This window comes from Cavia porcellus, unplaced genomic scaffold (genome assembly GCF_034190915.1).
Source record: "Cavia porcellus strain 051 isolate PalLab524CR breed Dunkin Hartley unplaced genomic scaffold, mCavPor4.1 scaffold_16, whole genome shotgun sequence".
NCBI classification, from domain to species: Eukaryota; Metazoa; Chordata; class Mammalia; order Rodentia; family Caviidae; genus Cavia; species Cavia porcellus.
This window is the reverse complement of record NW_026947499.1, coordinates 28010504-28033464: the sequence shown is the minus strand read 5'-3', so window position 1 is coordinate 28033464 and position 22961 is coordinate 28010504. Positions and strand designations below refer to the sequence as shown.

At 44.4% G+C, this 22961-nt stretch overlaps 1 protein-coding gene across 3 annotated transcripts in view; it reads left to right on the top strand.

Moving 5' to 3' along the window:
- Window positions 1–22961, top strand: part of Myo18b (myosin XVIIIB) — a 246939-nt gene that overhangs the window by 170567 nt on the left and 53411 nt on the right. For all 3 annotated transcript variants that reach the window (XM_013142193.2, XM_013142192.2, XM_063226027.1), the window contains exons 36-39: window positions 751–867; window positions 3045–3128; window positions 3998–4135; window positions 6512–6697. In XM_013142193.2, coding sequence (XP_012997647.1) covers window positions 751–867; window positions 3045–3128; window positions 3998–4135; window positions 6512–6697 — 525 coding nt within the window. The remainder of the gene's footprint in view (window positions 1–750; window positions 868–3044; window positions 3129–3997; window positions 4136–6511; window positions 6698–22961) is intronic.

Here is a 22961-nt window from a genome sequence, read left to right as displayed (position 1 = left end):
ATTGGAGAATGTTGGGTACGGGTTTCAGTGTCCCTGTCTGGATGTACAGGGTTGGCTTGCTTTTATACTCAGTGTAAAATCCTAATAGTTTAGGTAGACCTAGAGATTTATAAGCAAATGCTTATCTCATGATTCTTCCTGGACCTTGCATTCTAAATTTTCTTTGCACTAAATTAAGAGGGACTTGCTCACAAACATTCACACACACACACACACACACACACACACACACACACACACACACAGGATTGTACCCATACACTTAGATACAAAACCACCAGACCCACAGTCAAAATAAATGCCCTCAGAGGAAAAATATGCAAGTAGATTTGTCTACCCACCTAACAGACATTTATCAGGAATGTGCTATAGTCCTGGCCTGGTGCTTAGTGCTGGGGACACAGCTGTGAGCAAACCAAGTCCCCATTCTCAGGGAGACTACAGGTTTGCAGCTCCACGTGTTTAAAATGTACTCCATGTGTTTAAAATGTGCTACGTAGATCCCTACAGGGGGATTACATGGATAAAAAAAATCCACCCTCTCATGCATCTGCATGCCCAGCGCACATACATACACACACCACCACCAGCAGCAGCACCAGCACATGCATTGTCACCTACTGCACCCTTACCTGTAGGTGGTCACTCACCTCACACACCCACATCCAAGGGCCCTTGGTCCCCATCAGGCCCCTTCCTCCCACTGCCTCTCTCTGACCTCACCCCATCTGCTGACCTACCTTCTGCCAGGTGGATGAACAGCTGTACCGGCTGCAGTTTGAGCGGGCAGATCTTCTGAAGCGCATCGATGAAGATCAGGATGACCTGAATGACCTCATGCAGAAGCACAAGGACCTAATTGCCCAGGTGAAGAGTGGGCTTCTGGGGATCAGGGTGACAGAGGAATATGAAGGAGGTTGAAGTACTTGGACTACTCTTTAGTTTTAGGGTCTTGGAGGAGAGCATGCCAGATAAACAGATAGGAATTAGAAATTTCATGTAGCTCTAAGGGAGGAAAATATCACCTTCAGGTAGTGGGTGCCTCTCTGGAGGACCTCTGCATCCAGAAAACAATTTGATTTATTCATTTGCCAGTCCATATCCATCTGCTCATTGCCCCATCCATTCAACTGCCAAACCATTAATTTACTCATCCATCTAGCCACCTGTCCATATGTTTATCCACCCACTCCAATCTTCACTTTATCCATCATCTATCCATCCATCTTTTCATTTATCTACCCTTCCACCCAATTTCCCATTCATTTGTTATCCATTCATCCATCCATCTTTTCATTCATCCATCCTTCAACTCATTTATTTATTCATTCTCTGTCTAGATATTTATTCATTTATACAGCTACTAATTTATCTGCCCATCCCCTGTTTACTGAGGACGTCCTATGTGTGAGGCACCACACATGTGTGAGGAAGGCCAAGCATGCCATGGTGGTTGGTCACCCATCCTCTTCCCACTCTCGCCCTCCTGTAGTTCAGGGTAAGTGGGTTGGGCAGACCTTATCGCATCATCATCCAGAGGAGAAGAAGGACTTGAAAACTGAACCCAGAAAGGACGTAAACATGACTCTGTGAATCTGGACCTATACTGGGAGTCAGAGCAGGCTTCTCTGAGTGTCACTGGATGAGAATCAGAATGAGGAGCAGGAGTTAATTAGATCAGAGTGGGAAAGTAAGCGTTAGGGGTGTGTCCCAGGCAGAAGGAACAGATGTGCAGGGGGCTCGAGGCTGAAAGGAAGCCAGTGAGGAGAATGTGACTCCAAATGAGCTTATTAGCAAGGCCAGGAGACAAGGGCCATCTCAGAGTTGTAGAGACTGTAATGAGTTTGTGTGTTATTTTGTGGATGATGAGAATCATTGGCAAGAGTTTTAGGGGCAAGAATAATTGGAGAGGATGGACTGGCCTGTCAGCTCCACAGGGACAGGACTGTCCTTAGCCATGTCCAGAGCTACATCTAGAACAGAGAATAGGCCCAGCATGGCATCAGTGCTCAGTGAATACCTGTTAAATGACTGACAGCTTCATCTGTGCAGGGGAAAAACCCCTGGACTTGCACAAGGCAGGCAGAGTGGGGATGAGTAGATGGGCAGACTTGGGGCAGTTAGGAGGCAGGATGCCAGAAGAGGTAGAGCAGGAGCTTTGGACAGAGCTGGGGATGTGAGGAGAAACCCCAGTTGATTTCTGATCAACGTAACGGGAGAGAAGAGCTTCACCTAGATGTCATGAGTGCTTCTGCATTTCCCACAGAGGAGAGCTGGGATAAATGCCCCCTAGACTCCAACACAAGCAACAGAGATTCCAACTGAGGCTGCTTCTGATAATGGAGGAGTTCTCCTAACAAAAATGATCAGTAATGTCACTAGCATTGTAACAACCAGCCCAAAAAAAGTATGTGTCTCCTTTTGCATTGGTTAATAACTTATTATTGTCCAAAATGGAAGTTTATTTGTTCAGTTATAAAATAAATATGTACATACTACCACTATGAAAATTTAATAAATACATGTAGAAAGTAGGAAGTGGAGAGGCCATCTTGTTCTTGAGAATTCCTCTCTTCACAAATAATCAGTATCAGTCATTGGCTCTACCATTTTATAGGACCTTTACTCTCCACCACCTCATGGAATCAATGGACAGTGGCCAAGAAGATATTCTCAGCCCATTTTGTAGATACAGAGGCTGGACTGCAGAGACCAGCGTCCACATCTAGGATCTTAACACCTGGCAGTAGAGTAGTTCTCCCTTAGAATTTGGTTTTTGCACTGTGGTCAGCCCATCTCAGTCTGGGCTCTCTAAGGTATATCATGAAGTACTGGACAGAGGCCCTGGCCATAGGCTGATGTAACTGGAGTAACTCAGTGAACACTGAAATAGGGTAGGGTGTGAAAGGTACTGTTGAGCAATAGCCATTGCTATAGGAGCTCTGAAAAATTTAGGTATCTGTGGGTCTGGGAGAAGGGACTCTGGTGGGTGGCTTCCCAGCAAAGTCTACTGTCTTGTAGTGATATTTTTTTTGTCTCACCAGTCTGCAACTGACATTGGGCAGATCCAAGAGCTGCAGGTGCAGTTGGAGGAAGCAAAGAAGGAGAAGCAGAAGCTCCAAGAGCAAGTACGTGTTCAAAGCCTCTGAACTGTGGGAAGGAAGGGAAGGGCACCTGGGGACCCCAGGACTCTCAGTCATTCAAGCACTCACTCAATACTGTGTGTGTGCCAGGGTGAACACACACAGAGTCCCTCTTGTCTGTGCCAGCCCTGAATGCAAAGTATACTCATTACTAACCAGCATGGGCTTTTCTCCCTCTGAGAAGGGGCTGGTCTGTGCAGAGAGGATCTTGGCCGTTTGTGTGTCCTTTGAAGTCATGGTGTCTCTAAGTCTCCCTGACTTTCTGTCATTACTGGTGGACTGCTATTATCCACAGACTTCTCAAAGCCCTTTAGAACTGTCATATGTGCTTGTGTAGAGTGACTGAATCTCAAGAAAATGTCCATGGACACTGAGTAGCAACAAGCACAACAAAAATGATTGCAGTGCTGGCCATTGGTGGGTGTTCATGGTGCGCCAGGAGCTGATAGCTCTCAGTCTGCACAGTGCAAAGGCAGAGCTGAGGCTCACAAAAGGGAGCCAGTGTATGGAAGCTGGTTCAGCCTCCAAGCAGTGGGCAGGTCATGTGCCTGGCTACTGGCTCACCCTAGCCTGTAGCTCACAGCCTACCTTTGCTCCTTTATCGTGGCATGGACAGAAGTGAGAATGCTGAGAAAAGTCCCTTTGGATCCAGAAGGGACAGGAAGCATCACCTTTAAGCACCTGCCACTAGGAGGGGGGGTCCAGTGTGAGAGTCCAGTCCAATCCAGGTTGGGGACCTGGCAGTGCTCACTCGTGTACCTGCATATGGGCAGGGAAGCCGGCAGTATGACTGGGATCTGTGGCTGGGACCTGCATGTGTCTCAGTTCTGGGACTCCTCTCTGTGTGTCCTCAGCTGCAGGTGGCTCAGATGCGCATCGAGTACCTGGAGCAGTCCACTGTGGACCGAGCCATCGTCAGCAGACAGGAGGCAGTCATCTGTGACCTGGAGAACAAGACAGAGTTCCAGAAAGTACAAATCAAGAGATTGGAGGTACTTAGTGGCAGGGAAACCTGCCTTGGGCCTGGAGAGGGGCTCGCTGTTGACTCCACCAGCCTCCCCCACCCGTCTGCCTACTATATGTCTTTGCAGGAGAAACAGTGCCCATCTACCTCCTGTTCTTCCTCTCTCCCCTGCTCCTTTCCTTCTTTTCTTTATTCTCTTGTGCATTCCACAAACAGCCTATCCATCCATCCATCCATCCATCCATCCATCCATCCATCCATCTCTGTCACCTCCATCCACCATCATCACTCCATCAATCTCTCCCCCTTCCATTTTTCTTCCTCTACATGTTCTCTATTCTTTCTTCTAATTTATTCAGTTCAGATCTCTCTTCTTGCACACCCTTTTTAAATAGATCCAGTTCTTCCCACCTCTACTCACCCATGCTTCCACTTAGGTGCCCGGCTCTCATTTTGAACAGAAATTTGTTTTGAACCTTGTGTGTGCTAAGGCCTGTGTCAGGTGCCTGGAAGATAAAAGTATTAAGCACAGAGCTCTGCAGAGGATGTGCACAAATGCCCACAGTGTGAAGAGGAGGCTGTGGGGCTCAGAGAATAGAAGACCTTTTGAGGCCAAGGAGGTAGAAAGGCTTCCAGGAAAGGGGCCATTAATGCTGGGCCTTGAAGGACAGATAAGCCTTTGATGAGCTGAGTCAGGCTTCAGTGATTACATTCATTCAGTTTGACCTTGCACTCAGATCTCAGGTGTTTATTCACCTTTTCAGCTTTTCAGGCCAAGGACACGGGACATTTCCAGAATACATTGCTGTTGTCAAGTTATCAAAAGCCTCCCCCATCAGGCAGTCCACTTGATGTTTGATAAAGCCCTGGAGGATAGGCAGGACAGGCCTCATCTAATGAGGGACAAAAATGATCTCAGATGGGTCAAGTGACTCACTTAAAATAAAGCCTGGTATGGCAGGGCTGGGACTAGATTAACAGGTGCCCTTCATTGCATACTGGTCTCCGCAGCCAGCTACCCCGCTTTAGGACAATGTGAGGCTACACACCTTCCTGGGACTCATTTTCTTTTTCCCCTCACACCCCACAGTGGTCTCTAAAAACCCACTGTGTTTAGAATACACAGAACGTCTTAGCCTCCACCCTCAGTGGTTCTTGGGAGGGCTCTGGGGATCCTTCAAGGCAGGACTGTCTGCAGGTCTCCGGGAGGCTTTGATCTGCTATGTTTTAAATGATTACCTGCAGTATGTTGAGCTGTATCATTTTTCATATGACTCAAGCATAGTTAAATGATCACACAGAAGAAGGGAAAATTAAGACAACATGAAATAGAAAGATTGTATCTGTAGGTTTACTCTCCTCTCTGCCACCATTATTTGAATGTAGTAGAATTCCAGGTTCCCCTGGCAGAGAGATGGGATGCCTTGAGGAAACAGTTTGAGAATCATTCTTTCTCCTTCTGCCCCTTTGCTATTCTTAGAAATTGGTCCTAAATTCGCTTTGAAAGTGGATGAGGACCTGAAGAGTAAACCCTTCCTTTAACAGCCTTCCGGTTAGCGTCTGATCCATAGTCTGCTTCTCCCCTTGTCCATGGCTCCAGAAAGGAGCTCAAAGTTACCCTGGCCTTGAAATATTCATGTGGACTTCTCTTATGTCAACACTGTATTGTTTGCCCATCAGGATCAATTGGTTCCAGGCTTGTTGGTGGCCTAATGAATTCTGCAGAACAGCACTTGGGTTTACTTTCTGTAGCGCTCACGCTGCCCAGTGCACATTTCTATCTGTAGTTTCATTGTTTCCTTATGGATTTTTGTCCCCTCAGAAGGAAAATACCATGAAGTATTAGGACTGAGGTTCATGACAGATGATCTGATCAAAGGAACTCACTTTATAAATCTGGAAACCAAAATCACCTTGGGAAGTGGTTCTAACCCCCAGCATAGTTTTTTGTCGTGTGCACCAGTGTATCTGCCAGACCTCAGGACGGACAAGGTTGCTGCAAATATTGACAGTCCAGCCTTGAATCTCCAAGTCCTTTGTGCCCTACTGAGTTTAAAAACTCAGTAGATTAAGTTGGTGTGGGGAGCATTCCTGCTATACACAAATCCTACCATCATCTTTGTCTCTGAGAGGTTTACTAACTTGCCCAAGGTCACATGGCCAGGAAGATGTAGAGATGGAATCTGAACCCAGATTATCGTGAGAGTGAGAGTTGTTCTCTCTGTATTCTGTTGGCTCTTAGAGTAGCAGTTAGCATTTTCTCCATTTTCAAAGTTGATTCATTTGCAAAGCAAGAGTTGGGATTTTTAGCTCAGTTACTGTATGCAAACATGCAGAGGCTCAGCAGAGGATTCTGTTCCTGAAACCTGGCTGGCCTTTCAGAGGTGTGTTCTGGCCCTCGCAGGCCCTGGTGATCCGGCTTCGGGACAGCCTGATTAAGATGGGTGAGGAGCTGTCGCGGGCAGTGGCATCTGAGTCCCAGCAGCGTGAGAGCAGCCAGTATTATCAGCGGCGTCTGGAAGAACTCAAGGTGGACATGGAGGAGCTGGCACAGCGAGAGGCGGAGGCCAGCCGGCGGTGCATGGAGCTGGTGAGTCCTGTCCCCAAACGGCTTCCAGTGACTGCAGATATGGGCCACAGTGGAGCCCTTCATACAGTCCAGGGAAGGACTTCAGAAAGGGAAACCCAAGATCTTGCCTCTTGAGCCTTTGGGATGGGCAGGATGCAGGGAAAAACCTGAGGGAACGGGCTGCAGTATGACATTTTAGACAAGTGGCATTCACTACTGCTGCCTGAGTACCAAGCGTGTGGACATCTCAGACATCAGATTTCTTTTCCTACCTCTTATGTACATTCCAAGGGCAGGACACCTTCATGCAAAAAGGAGGGAACCAATGTGTACTGGATGTCTGCCTTGCACAGGCTTAACATTGTCATTTTTACTCCCAGTTTACAGATGAAAAAACTGAGCCTTCCAAGAAGTGAGATACCTAGCATGTAGTAAATGTGGAACTATTCCTGGGCTATTAACAGTAACAGCAAATATGAAAGAGAAAAATGATAAGGGTAAAAGCCACTGTGTATTAAGTTATAGGTGAAACATCTTTTGTTTGTCTTCCAATCATAACTGTGGGGTTACTACTCTTAAGAGGTCCATTGTAAAAATAGAGAAACCAAGGCAAAGAGCAACTGACTTGCCTAATAGAAGCTCAGAGTGGTGCATTCACTTGCCCAAGGGTGCACGTGAATATGAATTCAAATCCAGGTCTGCCCAACTCTTGTAGTCCATTCTTTTAGCGCTAAATAATGCTTTGCCTCTAGTGTGGTCCGAGGAACATTTCAAACTTGTTTCCTACCTAATGAGCATTCTCCATCATGTGGTGTGTCATCCTAGAAAAAGTTTCCTGCAGAGACTGCAGGCATCCCAAGGGTTCAGATTTCTGAATCTGTGATCTGCGAGGCCTCTGACCTCTACTTTGCTCCAAACCACAGAGCCTTCACTGAGACAACCTGTAGTATGCCAAGGTTGGTCCAAAGGCCCCTAAAGTACAGTCATTGCCTCTGAAGTACAGGTTGTATCAGCTTGTCCTCCTGCAACAAGTAGATTCTGGGCACCATTGTATTCCACAGCCAGAGTCGCTCCATCCCTTTGCCCTTGACAAGCTAGGTACCCGGCTCTTCTGCACGGGGGCTGCAGAGGTACCATGTAGAAACAGATTCCCAGACAAAGTCAGGTCCCCTGGCTGACAGTTCCTCTGTCCTGACCCTGGGAGAGACAGGAGTTCTGTCCTGCAGTTGACAGAATGACTTCCTCACTGACAACCTGCTTCTCGTGCTGCCGCGTCCCCGTCTTTTTCCCTTGACATCTTCTTTAGCTGCCAGACAGGGAGGCGCTGCATTATCAAATAGTACTTTCCTTCCTCTCTCCATCACTCCAGCCCGTCTCCCTCTTGCCTCTGGTTCCATTTTCTTTTCTCTCACTCCGTTCGTGAAGCCATATTCAAATCTTTAAAGGCCCTAAAGTGCTAAAAAGATTATCCAGTCACATCTTGAAGATGTCCAGATTTACATTCATGCCACTATGATAAAGTGATTGTTACAATGAAGAGAGTCACCTGAGATTTTTGTGTCTCAGTGCATTTAAAAGGTATGTGTGCACTGTATTTTAGTATATTAAATGTGCAGCAACATTGTGTCTTTAAATAATGCATATGACTTAATTTAAAAATAATTGCTGAAGAACACTAAAGGTCCTCTGAGTTGTTGGAAATGTGGATTGATAGGCTTGCTCCACACAAGGTCACCACGAGCCTTCAGTTTGTAGTTGGTGCAATATCTGTGAATAGTGATGAGGAAAAGTGCAGTGAAATGAGATGGGCCTTTGCACTGCTCCTGCGTGTGACTCACAGTAGGAATACACAAACTGTAGGTAACACGCAAAGCTTAAGTGTGTTAGGGCGTCTTTTTTTTTTTTCTCCTCATTGTAAGAATCTGGATAAGATTGTCAAGGCTGAGCTTGTCTTTTTATTTTTGGTTGGGAGGTAGATCCATTTCCCATGGGTGTCATAATGTACAGCCACAGACCAGATGGCATAGATGTGTTCTCGCACAAGTCATGGAGGTTCAGGAGTCTGAAGTCGAGGTGTCAGCAGAGTGGGCTCACTTCAAGGCTCTACTGCATTCCTTACATTCCTTCTATGACTTCTGATGGCTGCAGGGGTTTCTGGATCATGGTAGCATGACTCCAGTCATTGCCTTTATCTTCTCCTGTCCTCCTCTGAGTATGTGTGTTTCCAATACCCATCTTTTGTATATAAGGGCAATTGCTGTTGGATTTAGGACCCACCCTAAACTGAGGTGGAGCTCATCTTGAGGTCTTTATTTTAACTTGCCTACAAAGAACACCTTTCCAAATGAAGCTAAGTTCATAGGTCCCAATGGACATATTTCATGGGAAATCACTCTGGAATTCACTTCTGGAGTGGAGGTATGTTTCCACCTGGCTGATAATGTGAAGGAAGCCAGCACATCTGGGTTCCCTTGGTGCTTCTAGGGGAGAATAAGGCTCAAAGTGACAATGCCAGGCCATCGGCCTCTTCTTAACACTAGATGTCAAACATTTACCAGCCTATTTTTTGCCCTCAGTGATGTCCTGTGTCTTTTGGCAGAGAGGGCAAGGTGGCATGAGCTGAAGGGACTAGGGGACAATTAGTCTTCCCTGACCCATCCTTTCCAACTAGGCTTTACCTTCTGTTTCTATCACCTTCCATAATACCATCAAATTATGAATCTATCAGTGGATCATCCGGTCAGAGCAGTCATGGTCCAGTCACTGCCCCACAGCCCAAGAGTAGCATTCCACAGAATGAGCCTCTTTGGGAGACATTTTGGGTCCCACCCATAACACATGCATGCCATAGCTTTAGTTTTTATTATCAGTCAAGTTTGGTGGTAAGGCTGGTTCACTACCAGGGAGCCCACACATGTGGGAAATAGCACTCAGGCCATTGCTAGTGTATTTTAGACAAAGACAAAGTTTTTTTAAGACGAGAGCACGGAGTTTTTAATGGGCCAAACTGGCAATCACGCATTGTGATTTAGGGGAATCCTCAGCCAGTTGGCATTAATTCTTTCTCTCATGCCCACTGTTACTACCACAAACCTATTTCTAAGAGTGAAGCATTATTCTCTTTGACTTCCATTTTAAAATTTAAATCTCCTGAAAGGGATAGAAAGAATCTCCCAACTCTGCAGTCCAGCATTCATTCATTCATTCATTCACTCATTTATTCCCTCAAACACACTGTTGTTCTGTGCTCAGGCCCTTGGAAGATGTCTTGTTTGATGCTTAATGTTAGCATGAACTATCACCATCTGCAGGGAACAGTGAGGAAGGCAGAGGTGTGAGGCTGCCTGGAGCTGCAGGGGCAGGGTGGCAGAGCGGAGACCGGTGCCTCTTGTGTCATAGTGGCACCCTGCTGCCTTTCCAGCATGACCCTGCTGAAATACAGCTCCTCTGTGAGAAGGGAAGGGGGCTGCAGCCCTCTGGGAAGTGCAAGGAGGTTGTTGATGGATCTCCCGTCCTCATTTCTTTCTGCCTGTCCCCAGCCTGCACCATTTGTCACTGTTGGTGTTGGTTTAAAGGGCTGTGAGTTGTTGCATGTGGATGATTTATACCCTCCTGGCTCACCGGCATGTCCAGATCAGGATCAATTACCCTACCAATGAAACTTTGCTTCCTGGAAAAGAGAAAAATGAAGTTTTGCCATTAATTTTAGTAAATGTACTATTCCTGGTGACTCCAGGAGCCATTATGGAGAAAAGAATATTCTGGCTCTAAATCATTCAAGTCCATTTGTCACTGGAGTGATGAGACAGCTCATCCATGAACACATATCCTGTTGTTTTTCATTAGTTGTGGAGCCCAGGGGAAACTGCCTTGGGCCCAGGCCAGGCCCCCAAGGTGGGTATCCAGGGGACTGGAGAATGTCCATGGTGTAAAGAAGACCTGGCTTCTGCCCGCTGTCAGCCAGATGCGCCTGCCTCTTCATCCCCGTGGCTGGAGCTTCTGACTCGTGGCCTCGTAGGTTTGCCTTGGATACCTGCCTCTTGTCACCTGCCAGTGCTTGGAAGCAGCTGGATGTTCTGCTGATGCCTGAAAGCAACGCTGAGCACCCAGTGTTGCATTAGTCCTTGACTCTCTACTTTTATTCTCCTGGATCTGCCTCCTGCCTACTCTGCCTTCAAAACTCAGATCAGGTGTTGGATTAAGCATCTTCTTTGTGTGTCCCCGCCCCACCATGCTCATCTCATCCATGCATGCATCATCATCACCGATTACCAGAATTCACCTGTGTTCCCGTCTTCCTAGACAGAAAGCCCTGAGAAAGAGAGTGAGTTTAATTTGCCTCTAGGTCTCCAGCTTACAGTTCAAGGTGAGGCATAGCGTAGGTGCTCAGTGATTGTCTGTTGAATAGTTTCCTAGACATTTTGAAAGTTTATCTCTGAAATGAGTAGCTCAAAAAGTATACCTTAAAAATGAGAAATTTCGGCTCCACGAGTGTTTGCATCCTTTATATGCCCAGCCCTTTTCCTGATGTTACAGACACAGAAGGACCAGGGATTGTGTCCTTGAACTGCTGAAGAGCTAAAGGAACAGATGTGTTGGGAGCCACGGCCGACACCGGTCGCCTTACTTGGCGGACGTAGGGCCTGTGGGTGGGAGCGGAGCCTGAACTAGATTGCCCCTCCCATCGAGTGAGCCAAGTTGGCGCCTGCTTCCTGCCCCCTGATTGCCCTGGCGACTTAAACAACCCGCTCTGTAAGATAGTCTGCCTAGCAACAGCTGATGTTAGCCAGTCAGCCCGCATCGCGCGCTTTAAACTGATTGGCTACTGTTGCCCTATAAAAGTGAATGCCTCTCCCGCCACGAGAGGAAGCACGAGAGAGATAGAGAAAGTCCACCGGCGAGAAAGGACTGGTGGCAGAGAGGAGGCCTCGCGGGGCCCACGCGGAGACAAATAAAGGCAAGGTTGCACACCGCCAGACTTTGTCGTGTGTCTTTCCTGCCGGCCGGGAGCGACCCCGACACAGATGTACCTGCCTCTAAATAGCTCTGATATAAAAAGGGATTTGTGAACAAAGACGAAGCAGTAACATGCAACAAGGAGATCTGGGGTAGTTTGTGTGGAGATGTATTATTTCGTTCTTTAAAAAATATGCTATGGTAAATTAATTTTGATGATAATCAAATTAGACAGATTTGTCAGAACTTGTCTGCTTATAGACCTATGCTATAATATGAATTCAAACAGAAAGTCTATTTTTATTACAGCTGTATATGAATACATTTGTTAAACGTTCAAATCGTTAGCAATAATTTAAACTATTTTGATCACTGCACAAGGGGAGTTTTCTTTTTGTTCTCTTAAAAGAAAATAATATTTTCTTATGGGAGGCAGTTATCAATCACACAGCCAAATAATGTAAAAAATGAAGTATTATAGAGGTGGGTGTTATGGGCATCTTAGATAATGAGGCAGCTTTGAGAGATCATTTGTCCAGCTGCATTCATCATTGTCTCCAGCATGGTTTCAGTGTGTCCCCAAAGTTGTGTGTTGGAAAGTTTATCTTCAGTGTAACAGTGTAGGGAGCTGGGGACCAGTAAGAGCTGGCCAGGGAAAAATGGACTCATGGACTTTTCTTATGCAAGTTGGTTAGTTACTGCAAAAGTAGGTCATTATAAAAGTGAATTTGGCGTGTTTTGTTATCATGCCCTATTGTCTTTCTGCCTTCTTGCCTTCATCATTGGACAATGTTGCACAAAAGCACCTCTCCAGACACTGGCTCCATGCTCTTCAGCTTCTCAGTCCCCAGAACCATGAGCCAAATACATTTTTTGTTCATTATAATCTACTCAGTTCCAGGCATTCTATTGCAGACAGAAAACTGAAATACTCGCTTTCATTTGCAGTCAGCAGGTGTCTAGTGAATTCCTGTTGTGTGTTAGGCATGGCTGAGCCAGCAACCACCAGATCTCCCAAGAGTCAGAGGTAATCTGGACGTAGGGATGCAAGCACATACTCTTAGCTTTGTCTTTTCTTCCTTTTCTTCTTTTGTTCTCATTGCAGATCCCTCACTTCATATCACTTACTAATTAACGTGCTCCTTTTTGCCCTGTCATGCTTGTTCTCTCTATCTGTCCTTTCCATCCCTCACAGAAGAGGGTATGTATTAGTCACCTAAGGCTGCATAACAAATTATCAAAAACTGAGTGTCTAAAAACAAGATTTACTGTGCCCCAGTCTGAGAGGTTAACAGTCTGATTCATCTGTCTCAGGTCTCCCTCCCTCTGAAGACTCGAGGAAGCATCATTCCTCTCTCTCCCAACTCCTGGTGGCTCCAGGATCACTTCAGTCTCTGCCTCTATATCAGATGATGGTTTTCTCTTCTTTATCTGTGCATGTTTGTTCCTCTTCTCTAGAAGTCCCTGAGTGTCTGCTACTTTCTTATAAGGACACCAGATTTTGGATTTAGGCCCCACCATAATTTAGTATGGCTTCCTCTCATCTAATCACGTTTGAAGAGACCCTATTTCCAAAAGGATCACATTCTGAGGTTGAATATGGATTTTGACACTATTCAACCCAATGTAGGGTGGAAAAAACACCAGACTTGGAGTCCAAAGAGAACAAAGTTAACACTGTGAAATCTGTTTCACTGCCTGTGAAGGAATAAGTGTAACAAGTTTTCGTACCAGATGGCTGTGGGTATTAAATGAGATAAGGTACACAAAAGCATACCTTAAATACTGGCAGTTAGTGGGTGGTGCTCTGTTTTACTTCTCCTTGCTTCTTACTTTTCTTGGATTTTCTGACATTATCGTATGCATGGTAAAATATTTAGCAGCATCCCTAGCCTATGCTTACTAGATACAAATAGGACCCCTACCCTTGTCATCACAATCAAATGTATCTGTATATATTCCCAAGTGTCCCAAGGGGACAGAATCACTCTCCCATTAAGGACCACCCATCTGATCTACTCTTTAAGGTAGAGCTTCTAGGATTTCCCATTTTACAGATAATTAAACTGAAAGTCAAAGAGATGAGGTGATCCATTCCCGGGCACCAACAAAGCGGGGAAGAGCCAGAATAGGAGTAGGGAACTCAACTCCCTATGCACACAGAAAAGAGATAGTCACGTTTCCAGCAAAACCCATTCCTAACCTTTCCAAGACCCGGAGGCAACTTCACAATGGAATCTAATTCTGTGTGGGATTGAAAGCTTCGCTGCAGACTGTGTACTTTTAATAATGTTTAAATAAAACATGGGAGCATGGGTGTGATCACCGCACTGAGTCTGGCTTGTCAGCCGCCCAGGCAAGGTCATAAATAGTTAATAGACAACCACTTACGGCTCTACTTCTGTTAAATCCAGCATTAATTATATATGGTCCATGAATTATTTATTTGGTATTACTTTGGGGTATACTTTCCACTTTCAGAGGGGAAAAATGAAAATAATGTGAGGTCTGAAGCAAATGAGAGGATGCTTGGAGGGCCTTGTGTCTCCTCTGCACTGGTCTGTTTCCCTTTAAGGATAAAACCTTTCACTGGTGCTATTGCAAGGTGACTTTGGATCTGAGAGTATCCATCCAAACACCAGGAAAAGAGCTAGGAGCAGAGATGTGTTGGTCTGTGTTTAACACTTCTCACTCTTCGTCAGGCAGATTCCTCCTGATTTATTGTTTTTGCCAATTTCTGTGGTGTAAATTCTCCAACCCAGGCTGCTATGTCATTGAATGCAGGGTTGGGAAGTCAGGCACAGTAGCACAATATTATATATCATTTTTACCACATAGATAGGACAAATATTCCAAAAATTGTCCATAGATAGGACAATAATTCTAATAATAGATGAAAATAAAATGTAATTAGGAAGCATATGAGTATATGTTATTTTTTAAAATATAACTTATCACTTTATATCACTTAATTTTTAATAACTATATTTGATGACAAGCTTGGAAAATTCTTGAAAATGTATTAGCTCTTGTCAGTCCATCTGAGCCATTTCTAGCCACCCAATGACTGAGTGTCTCCTTGGAGTCGGGTACCCATTTCTTGGGTAGAAGGTTATCAGTGGAGTGGGAGGAAAGTTTGGCAACTGAAGACTCCTTCATCAAATCTCATCACTCACTGGTTGTCTTTATTAAAGCAAAGTTATAGCAAGCTACTTAACTTTGTATGTAAAATGGGTACCATTGTATCTACACAAAGACTAGAGCAAGTGGTTCATGTGGTGCGTATCACTCCCCCTGTCTCACTATTGTCCCAAAAGACACACTGGCTCATCTTTTATCTGCTTTGTCTTGTTTTCTGAGAGTCTGGTCTCATGTAGTAAGAATCTTAGAAAGCCCACAGCCAGATTCTTTTTGATATTTGAGTTGTCTTAATTTCTTTAGTTTGATTTTTATACCCAAACACCCATGTTTTCATCCTCCAGTTTGGAGTAAGGCCCCCTTCCCTGAGCATTTGCCCAACCCAGTGTTAAGAAGTACATTTTGAGACGCTCTGAATATTTTCCTTCTGCAAATGGTTCCGAACTTGAGCACATAAACTTGAATTATTTTGGCTGGGAATTGAAGTATTTAAAAAGTCATCCCATATGGAGGGCATTTGGGGCCACAAGCTGGGTGTAAATAACACATTTTATTGCTCTCCTGACAGAGAGATAGCTCTCCTAATTACTGTCCCGTTATCTCAGCACGATCCAAAATGGCCCAGCACGTTTATAAACTCCATGCTCACAGACTATGTTAACTCTGCCCTTAATGGTCTTCTGTGTACACGAGAGCTGGCAGAGCACCTTGTGTGCACTTACGTCCCTCCCCTCCTCCTTGCCCCATTTCTGAATTGCCTGCCCTCACTACCAGAGTTTTCTGTCCAAAGAAACCACCAGCTCTAAGCATGTTTCTGTATGTGTGCTGCCACAGCGAGCGCCCGAGCATGTTTCTGAAACCGAATTCTTCCACTGTGTCTTCATCCCAAATGCGAAGCTGAATGTGCTCATCTCAATTCAGAAGGTGCTGTTGTCTAATGAAATGAGTTTTTTTGCATCTGCCTCTGAGATGAGATATTCTGATAATACAAATCTATTACCAAAAGCATACCTAGGAATAATTGGGTCTATTACTCCTCGGCTTGTGACTTTGTTTTTGCATTGGAAATAGGCTCTCTGGCAATTAATCAGAGTTTAAAGTTGCTAATACCAATTACAAACAATGTGCTGCATCTCAAGTTGGCAAATGAGGAACAGATACTTGTCTTGTCCCCTGAGACTTCATCAATTGAACTTTTGTCAGTTCAGACTTGCTGGAAATTAGAGTAACTTAACTCCATGTTAATTAATTACTTAAAAAAGAAAGAGAGGGTATTGATTGAACACTGTAGGTATACATTAAATTATTCAAATAAATCCAATTCAAAACATTTAGATGAGGTTTTGTGTCCCTTAATTGCATGTCAAGGAGGCCTATGAAGTTTAGCCTTCACAGTAGAAGAACCAGCATGATAACATTTAACATCTTGAAGAGATACTGGTCCCAAGGAAATGCATGGGCGCTAAAGTTAAACTCTTGGTGCCTTGAATTCATTTCCAAATGACAATTCAATTTGAACGGTAATTCATCTCTTTCTCTGTGATATTTCTTTTGCTGAGCTTAAATAGCAAGAAGAAAGCACTAAGAACTTAATGGTAGACTAAGCAATAGGAAAGCACAAGTGTTCTTCCTGGGAGAATTGACTGTTTTAGAATTTGAAATGTATGGAGTTGGGAAAGGATGAGAGAATTTGTCAAATTATGGCTCTTTTAGTTGTAAGTGGTTAACAAAATTCAAATTGATTTATGCAAAAGGAAATTGATTGGTTCATGTCATGACAAAATCTAATGGCCTCTGGTTTCAGACCCTGCGGAATTTAGGGATTCACATGATATCAAGAGTCTGAATCCAGGTTCTGGAATGCTGATTGTGCACACCCTCCCCAAGTCTATGTTGAGAGACACTGCATTAGCTGCTTGACATTGGCCATTGTGGGAATAGTACAGTGTGGAAATTGACAGATGCTACAACCAGAATTTCTGCCCACTTGTCCCCCATAAAGCCAGTTTTAAACATTTACAGGCACACTACTGGTTGAATCCTCTCCCCATCTTCTCTGTGTTGGTCTTAGGCAAGTTTTCCCTTCCCAGTATCCTCAGAATCATAATACCCACCTCATCAACCTCAGTAAGAACAGGATCCCTTCTACTAAGCAGCTCAAACCAAAGTCCAGCAGAGGAATTCCATTGGTTTTGATTAGTCTGGTCAGGCTCCATGCCTATGCCTAAGCAGAGCCATGGTGGTTGAAGGCTATGAGATAAGATCAGACAATTAGGGAATGCATGTCCTGGCTTAAAAGCTAGAGTACAGTCAGCTGCATCCCAGCCTCATGAACTGAGAATTAGGGAAGAGAAGTTCCCCGAGGACAACTGGGGTATTGGTGCCAGAGGAATGGAAAAGGTTAGCAGGAGGGTGAAATCCTCTGATGCTCACTGCAGAGACTGTCTGTGTGCCTTATTTTGCTGGTGTGCCCCACTCACCTTTCTAGGTTTTCTTGCCCCTGACTTGACTTAGTCTTTTTCACCTCTGTGTTTAAACCTTTTGTGTTATTTCTAGGCTGGACTATTCCATAGTAGAGTAGATTAAAAAAAAGGGAGGAGAGCAGAAGGGACAGCCTTCTATCCTCTCAAGGAAGAAGCTCACCTAGTATGAGCAGCTGCCTTCAAGCCAGGAGGCCTAATTTGGTTTGGATCCTGACTGTAGCTCACTGTACGCTTGGTACAGCTCATGGTGTGACCTTGGATATGCCTCTTCCCTTGTTTTCACAGTGGAGCAAATGATCTGTAAGGTTTGTTCCTCAGACAGTGAACCATCCCATAGCTAGTTGATCATGAGCTGTAAAGTTTAGGTGTGTACAAAAGGGCTGATAGTTACTGTGGCAGCATCCTCTAAAAAAAAAGCACCTCTGTGCACCCCGGGGTCTATACTTGGAGTCACAGAATCACAAGCCTGGACATCTGTAGCTGTCTTCATCCCAACTTCTTTGTTCTCAGAGTTCAGATTGGTTGAAATTCTACTGCAGGTCATGCACCTGTGGGGGTCGGGAATTACTGCCTCCACAGGAACAGCTATATCTTCTTCCCTCTCTCCAGCCCCTCCCAGCCGTAAGTGCCCTCTTACCCCTGGGGAGATGCTTCAAATGGCAGAGCGATGTCCTCTTGCTTCTTTCACTTAAGAGAACTTACCAGTTATCTAGCAGCTCCAATGTGTTGTTTGTTCTTTTTGGAAATAGCTCAACATTCATTCATTCTTTACTGTTAAATTGACAAATATTGATTGTATGTGTTTATAGGAACAGTGGGATTTTCAGTACCTGTGTACATTATAGAATGATCAAGTCAGACTAACTAGCATATTCATCACTTCCAAAGCTTGCTCTTTCTTTGTGGTGAGAACATTTAAAATTCTGTCTTCCATTTATTTTGAAATAGTACACTAACTATAGCCATCTTGCTGTGCCATATAACAGCAGAGCTCACCATTGCTTTCTGTCTGTGACTTTGCATCTATTGGTGTTTTGGTGATAAGCTTAAATTCTCTTCACATCTATTTGATCCATAGCTGGTGTAGATCTGTGGTTGTTAGAAGCACAGCTCCCCGTTGGATCTCACCTGCTCTCCTTCTCTGCCACCTGAAGCAGTGCTGTAAAATAGCTTGCTAAATGCATGATCACATCTGCCTGACCTTCTGTTTTTTTGTAAATAAAGTTTTATTGGAACATAGTCACAATCATGTACATGCTGTGTATGGCTACTTTCATGCTGTAGTGTCAAATGTGTTTATGACAGAGGCCATTTGACCCATAAAATCTAAAATATTCATTGTTTTATTGTTAATGACTTTCTTATCTTTCTCCTATGACACTGCTTAACACACAGTAGGCTTAAAATCAGCAGTGGAGAGAAGAGCTGGACAGAGCACTTGAGTGGGAGTCAGGAGGCTTAGATGCACTTCCAGTTCTGCCAATCCCTTGCTGTGTGACTGTCGTCAGGCTCTCACCTTTTTGGCTGCCTCTTGTCTTATAAAATGGGCAGAGTCACTGCAGCTCCTCTATAACATCGCAGGAAAAATTTGATGAGGTGGTGTTTAAATGCTTATTTCAATGCCTGACACAAAGCAAACCCACTATTATCAGCAGCAGCATCACAGTCATTATCCTCCTCCTCTTCATCATCATTACCACTGCCAACACCATCATGAAAGCTGTCACTCTCACTGCCATGACCATCATCATCACTGCCACCAATATCATCGTCATCATCACATCACCATTATCTCCCCCCACTCACCATGACCACCATCATCACCATCACCATCGCTACCACCACCACCACCACCACCACCACCACCACCACCACCACCATCATCAGCATCATCACAAGAGTGAGATCCAAATCAGAGAGCATCCCAAAGCCCCTTTGAGAGTAAATAAGCTCTGAGCTTCAGAACAGGTATAAGCCTAGGCTAGTGGTTCAGTGGTGTATCATTTCCAGCTTTATAATTTTTGGAATTTCATCCCAAGTGCTGTATCCCCAGCTGTATGAACTGTGGTTCCTAAATGCCTCCTTTTTATGCTCAGTGTCCTGAGCATCAGCTCCATTGGAATTCTGCCTTCCCCAGCCTTACCTTGGCTGCATTCCAAGTAAATGGCTTGGAGCCCATCCTGCCACATGTCACCTCTGCCGTCTGCTTAGGTAATTAGAAGCAACACATTCATTTTCCTAACAGCATTCTCATCTTCCCCCTTGCAAAATTTTCAAATGGAAAAAGAAAGGCAAAAACGAACTACATCTGTCCTTGTTCAGGCAATTTGCAGCTGTCCACAGCTGACATCCACCCAGCTGGGTGGCAGATCTAGGCTTCCTGTTTGCCTTCAGTGGGGGATGACGTGGTCATGGTCTGTGCTGTTATTGAAGTTTGGCACTGAGTTAGAGACAGAGCATCCTGCTGGAGAAAGACTTATAAACAACACTCAGGGGGAATCCTTCAGGCTTCTGCTTCTCTGAGTTAATTGATTAGTGGATGGGCAGAAAAAAGACTGATGTCACCTTTTAGTAAACAAAGGGAAGAACATAAGATGGTTTTTGCTTCTTCTTAAGGGCCTGCTGGAGTTGGGTCTGGGTAGCAACTGGTTGCTGTTTCCCAAAGGTTAACAGATATTTTTTGTAGAGGGCCAGACAGTAAACATCTTGGATTTTGTGGGCCTTAGCATCACTGCCGCAACTACTGAACTCTGCTGTTATAGCACTAAAACAATCATGGGCCATACAGAAATGAATGGTGTAGTTATATTCCAATAAAACTTTACTTACAAAAACAGATGGTGGACTGGGTTCAGCCCATAAGCTGTAGTTTGCCAGCTCCTGGGCTGCAGAGTGAGATCTAAATCCTGGCTCTAGCTCTAGCTCTTTTAGATTGTCCTGGGCCTATCAGTTGTTATCTCCGAGTCTCAGGTATTGCATCTCTAAAGTGGCTCGTAAGGTAGACAGAAGTCTTGTGCATATTAAGTGTTTGACCCTAGTACCCGTGCCCTCACCCCTGTGGAAAAACAAGGGAGTGAAACTGAACAAAGAAGGCTGTCTGCTTTCCTGCTGGCCCCCGCCATCGTTACAGTTCAGTGATGCACATCTTTTTGTATGTGTGTGTGTGTGTGTGTTTTTCGTTTTTATCGGTACCAGGGATCGAACTCACAACTGCCTGCTTGCAAGGCAGGCGCTTATGCCGCTGAGCTAAATCCCCAGCCCCAGTGATGCACATCTTTGTGTAGCTCATTGAAAGTTAAACAGCTCTGAATTTTCAAGGAGAATCCTGTTGATTTTGGTTTCTGCTAGTGCCCCCTCATGCCAGGATGCCTTCCTTGGCTCAGCATATTCCATCTTTGTCACAGAGGTACAGACCTAGTGGAAAACCCTAAGTGCGTACAATAAGACTTATGTACACCCCTTGTTACTGTCATTTATGTGGTAGTTTATTGTTGGGCCAACCTTCAAGACTTTGTGCCTGCAAGTCAAGGACACAGCATATCGAATGTAATAATTAGGCTGGCATTTTAACTGATGTGATTTCCAGACAGCATTCTGGGGACAATTTGGACTTTTGTCTGGTGATACCTCATAATTAAGACTCACTTAACTGGGGCAAGAGAAAATGATTGCTCTTGATAAGAAAAGTCTAAGCAGAATCTTGATTTGTGATCCTGTTTTGTTTCTGTTATGGATGTCATCTGGAGACTGATTTTTAAACCAGGTAATGTATAGCGTATATTATTTCTGTTGTTAATGATTATTTATACAATGGTTTATTATTTATGCCAGGTCTAAGTGTATTTTATGCTTACTGTCACTGAATTCTTCCAGCTCTCTGTGGCTTAGGACTTGCTTTTCAAAATGTATACGTAGACCAACATTCTTGGCTGGAGAATCTTTAGGCTCTTCCCTGCACGTTTGAGTCACAAATGTCACTGTAACAAGATCTTCAGGTGACTTTCATGCTCAGGAGAGACCCTGATGTAGATATTTTATGGTGACTAGTAGAGGGGAGGAGACTTAGGCTGAGGAAGGTAAGAGCCAGGACTTCCCCCCACCCACATCTTCACCACACAGTTTGCTATGTACCTTGCTATTCCTGCCTTTGAATTACTGATTTTACTGGTTTTTTTTTTTTTTTTTTTTGTCTTTTTCATTTTTATCGGTACCGGGGATTGAACTCACAACCGCCTGCTTGCAAGGCAGGTGCTTACAACGCTGAGCTAAATCCCCAGCCCCCTGATTTTACTGTTTTGCTGCTCTGTGATTTTCCTCGACTGTGCTACCTCTTTCTCCTTGGTGTCACTTTCTTTTGGTTGCTTCCAGTGTGGAATCCAAAAGGTAGTTACATTCCCAGTAGAAGTTTAAATGCTTGCTGCCTGTTGAGCGACTCTGAGACATATTTGATATGCAAAACTGAGCATTCACTCTTAAAAACCAGGTGATGGTGGAGGCTGTGAGTATTCATTAATAGAATTCCCTGGGCACCTCTGCCTTTGGGGTCTTTAGAACACAGAATGGTAACATCTTTCAGAATCTTAGAAGCTTAGAAACATTGGGTGTGGAAACGTAGGATTCAGTGACTTTTCCTTTGGCGTCTCTCCAGTTGTTTCCTGTGGAGTGACGACTGTAGCAGACAGAGTAGGTGGAGCACAGTGGTTTCCCTGGATTGTTTTCCATCTCTCTATAATGTAAGCAAATATCCGTGGATGCCATTATTCAGGGTGGTAGCTGTAGGTCACAGGGCTCTTTGCATTTCAAGTGAATAAAATGAGGCAGAATTTAAAATTCAGTCTGTCAGTTGCACTAACCACGTAGGAAGTGTCCAGTAGCCTTACATGGCCACCATATTGGACAGCAGGCTTGTCTGGAGCCTGCATAGCCTATTTTCTGTTCCCACATTATTTGCAGTTGACTCGAAGCCTCTCTCTAGGGTCAAGCTCCTTTTCCAGTTCCCATTTTACTCAGATGTGGCTCTTCTCCTCATCAGATTAGAGCAGAACCTGTTTTTGGAGAAACCAAGAGCAATACATGGACAGCTTGCCTCATTTTTCTCTCACTGCCTCTCGATCACATCTCAATTTTGCCTTATTCTTGGGACGGCAAGGACACAAATGTTGTCACTTCTCATCTGTATTTTATCCATTTTTCTCACAAGGTACTACCAATCTGTATCTTTTTAAAAGTTACTTTACCAGCTAAACTCTTCTATGTCTGCTTATTAACTATCATGCCTTCCCCCCTTCTAATGCAACTACATCTCCAACATTGTATGAGTTCTCAGTGTTCAGAGCCACAACAGGTTAGCATTTGGAAATGATAGCATCTTGGAACTTCGGTATATAAGTCCTTAGAGTCTTAAAACCAGGCATCTTAGGAATGAGAGAATTGTGAATCATTAGGTACACAATAGAGTAAGCTCTAAACTGATCCCTATGCATCTGATGTTGTTATAGGTCAAATACGGTTGGTCACAGTAGATTTTATGTGGCTCAATAGAAGTATGCAATATTGCAATCTCTATATTCTTAGGTTAATAAGTTCCTAATACTACAGAATTTTAGAACTCCAGAATTTTAGAACAAGACTAGTAGATTTTTTCTACCAAGACAGATAATGAATATTTCCCTTTTGGCAGATCATACAGTCTCTTATTCAACCTCAGA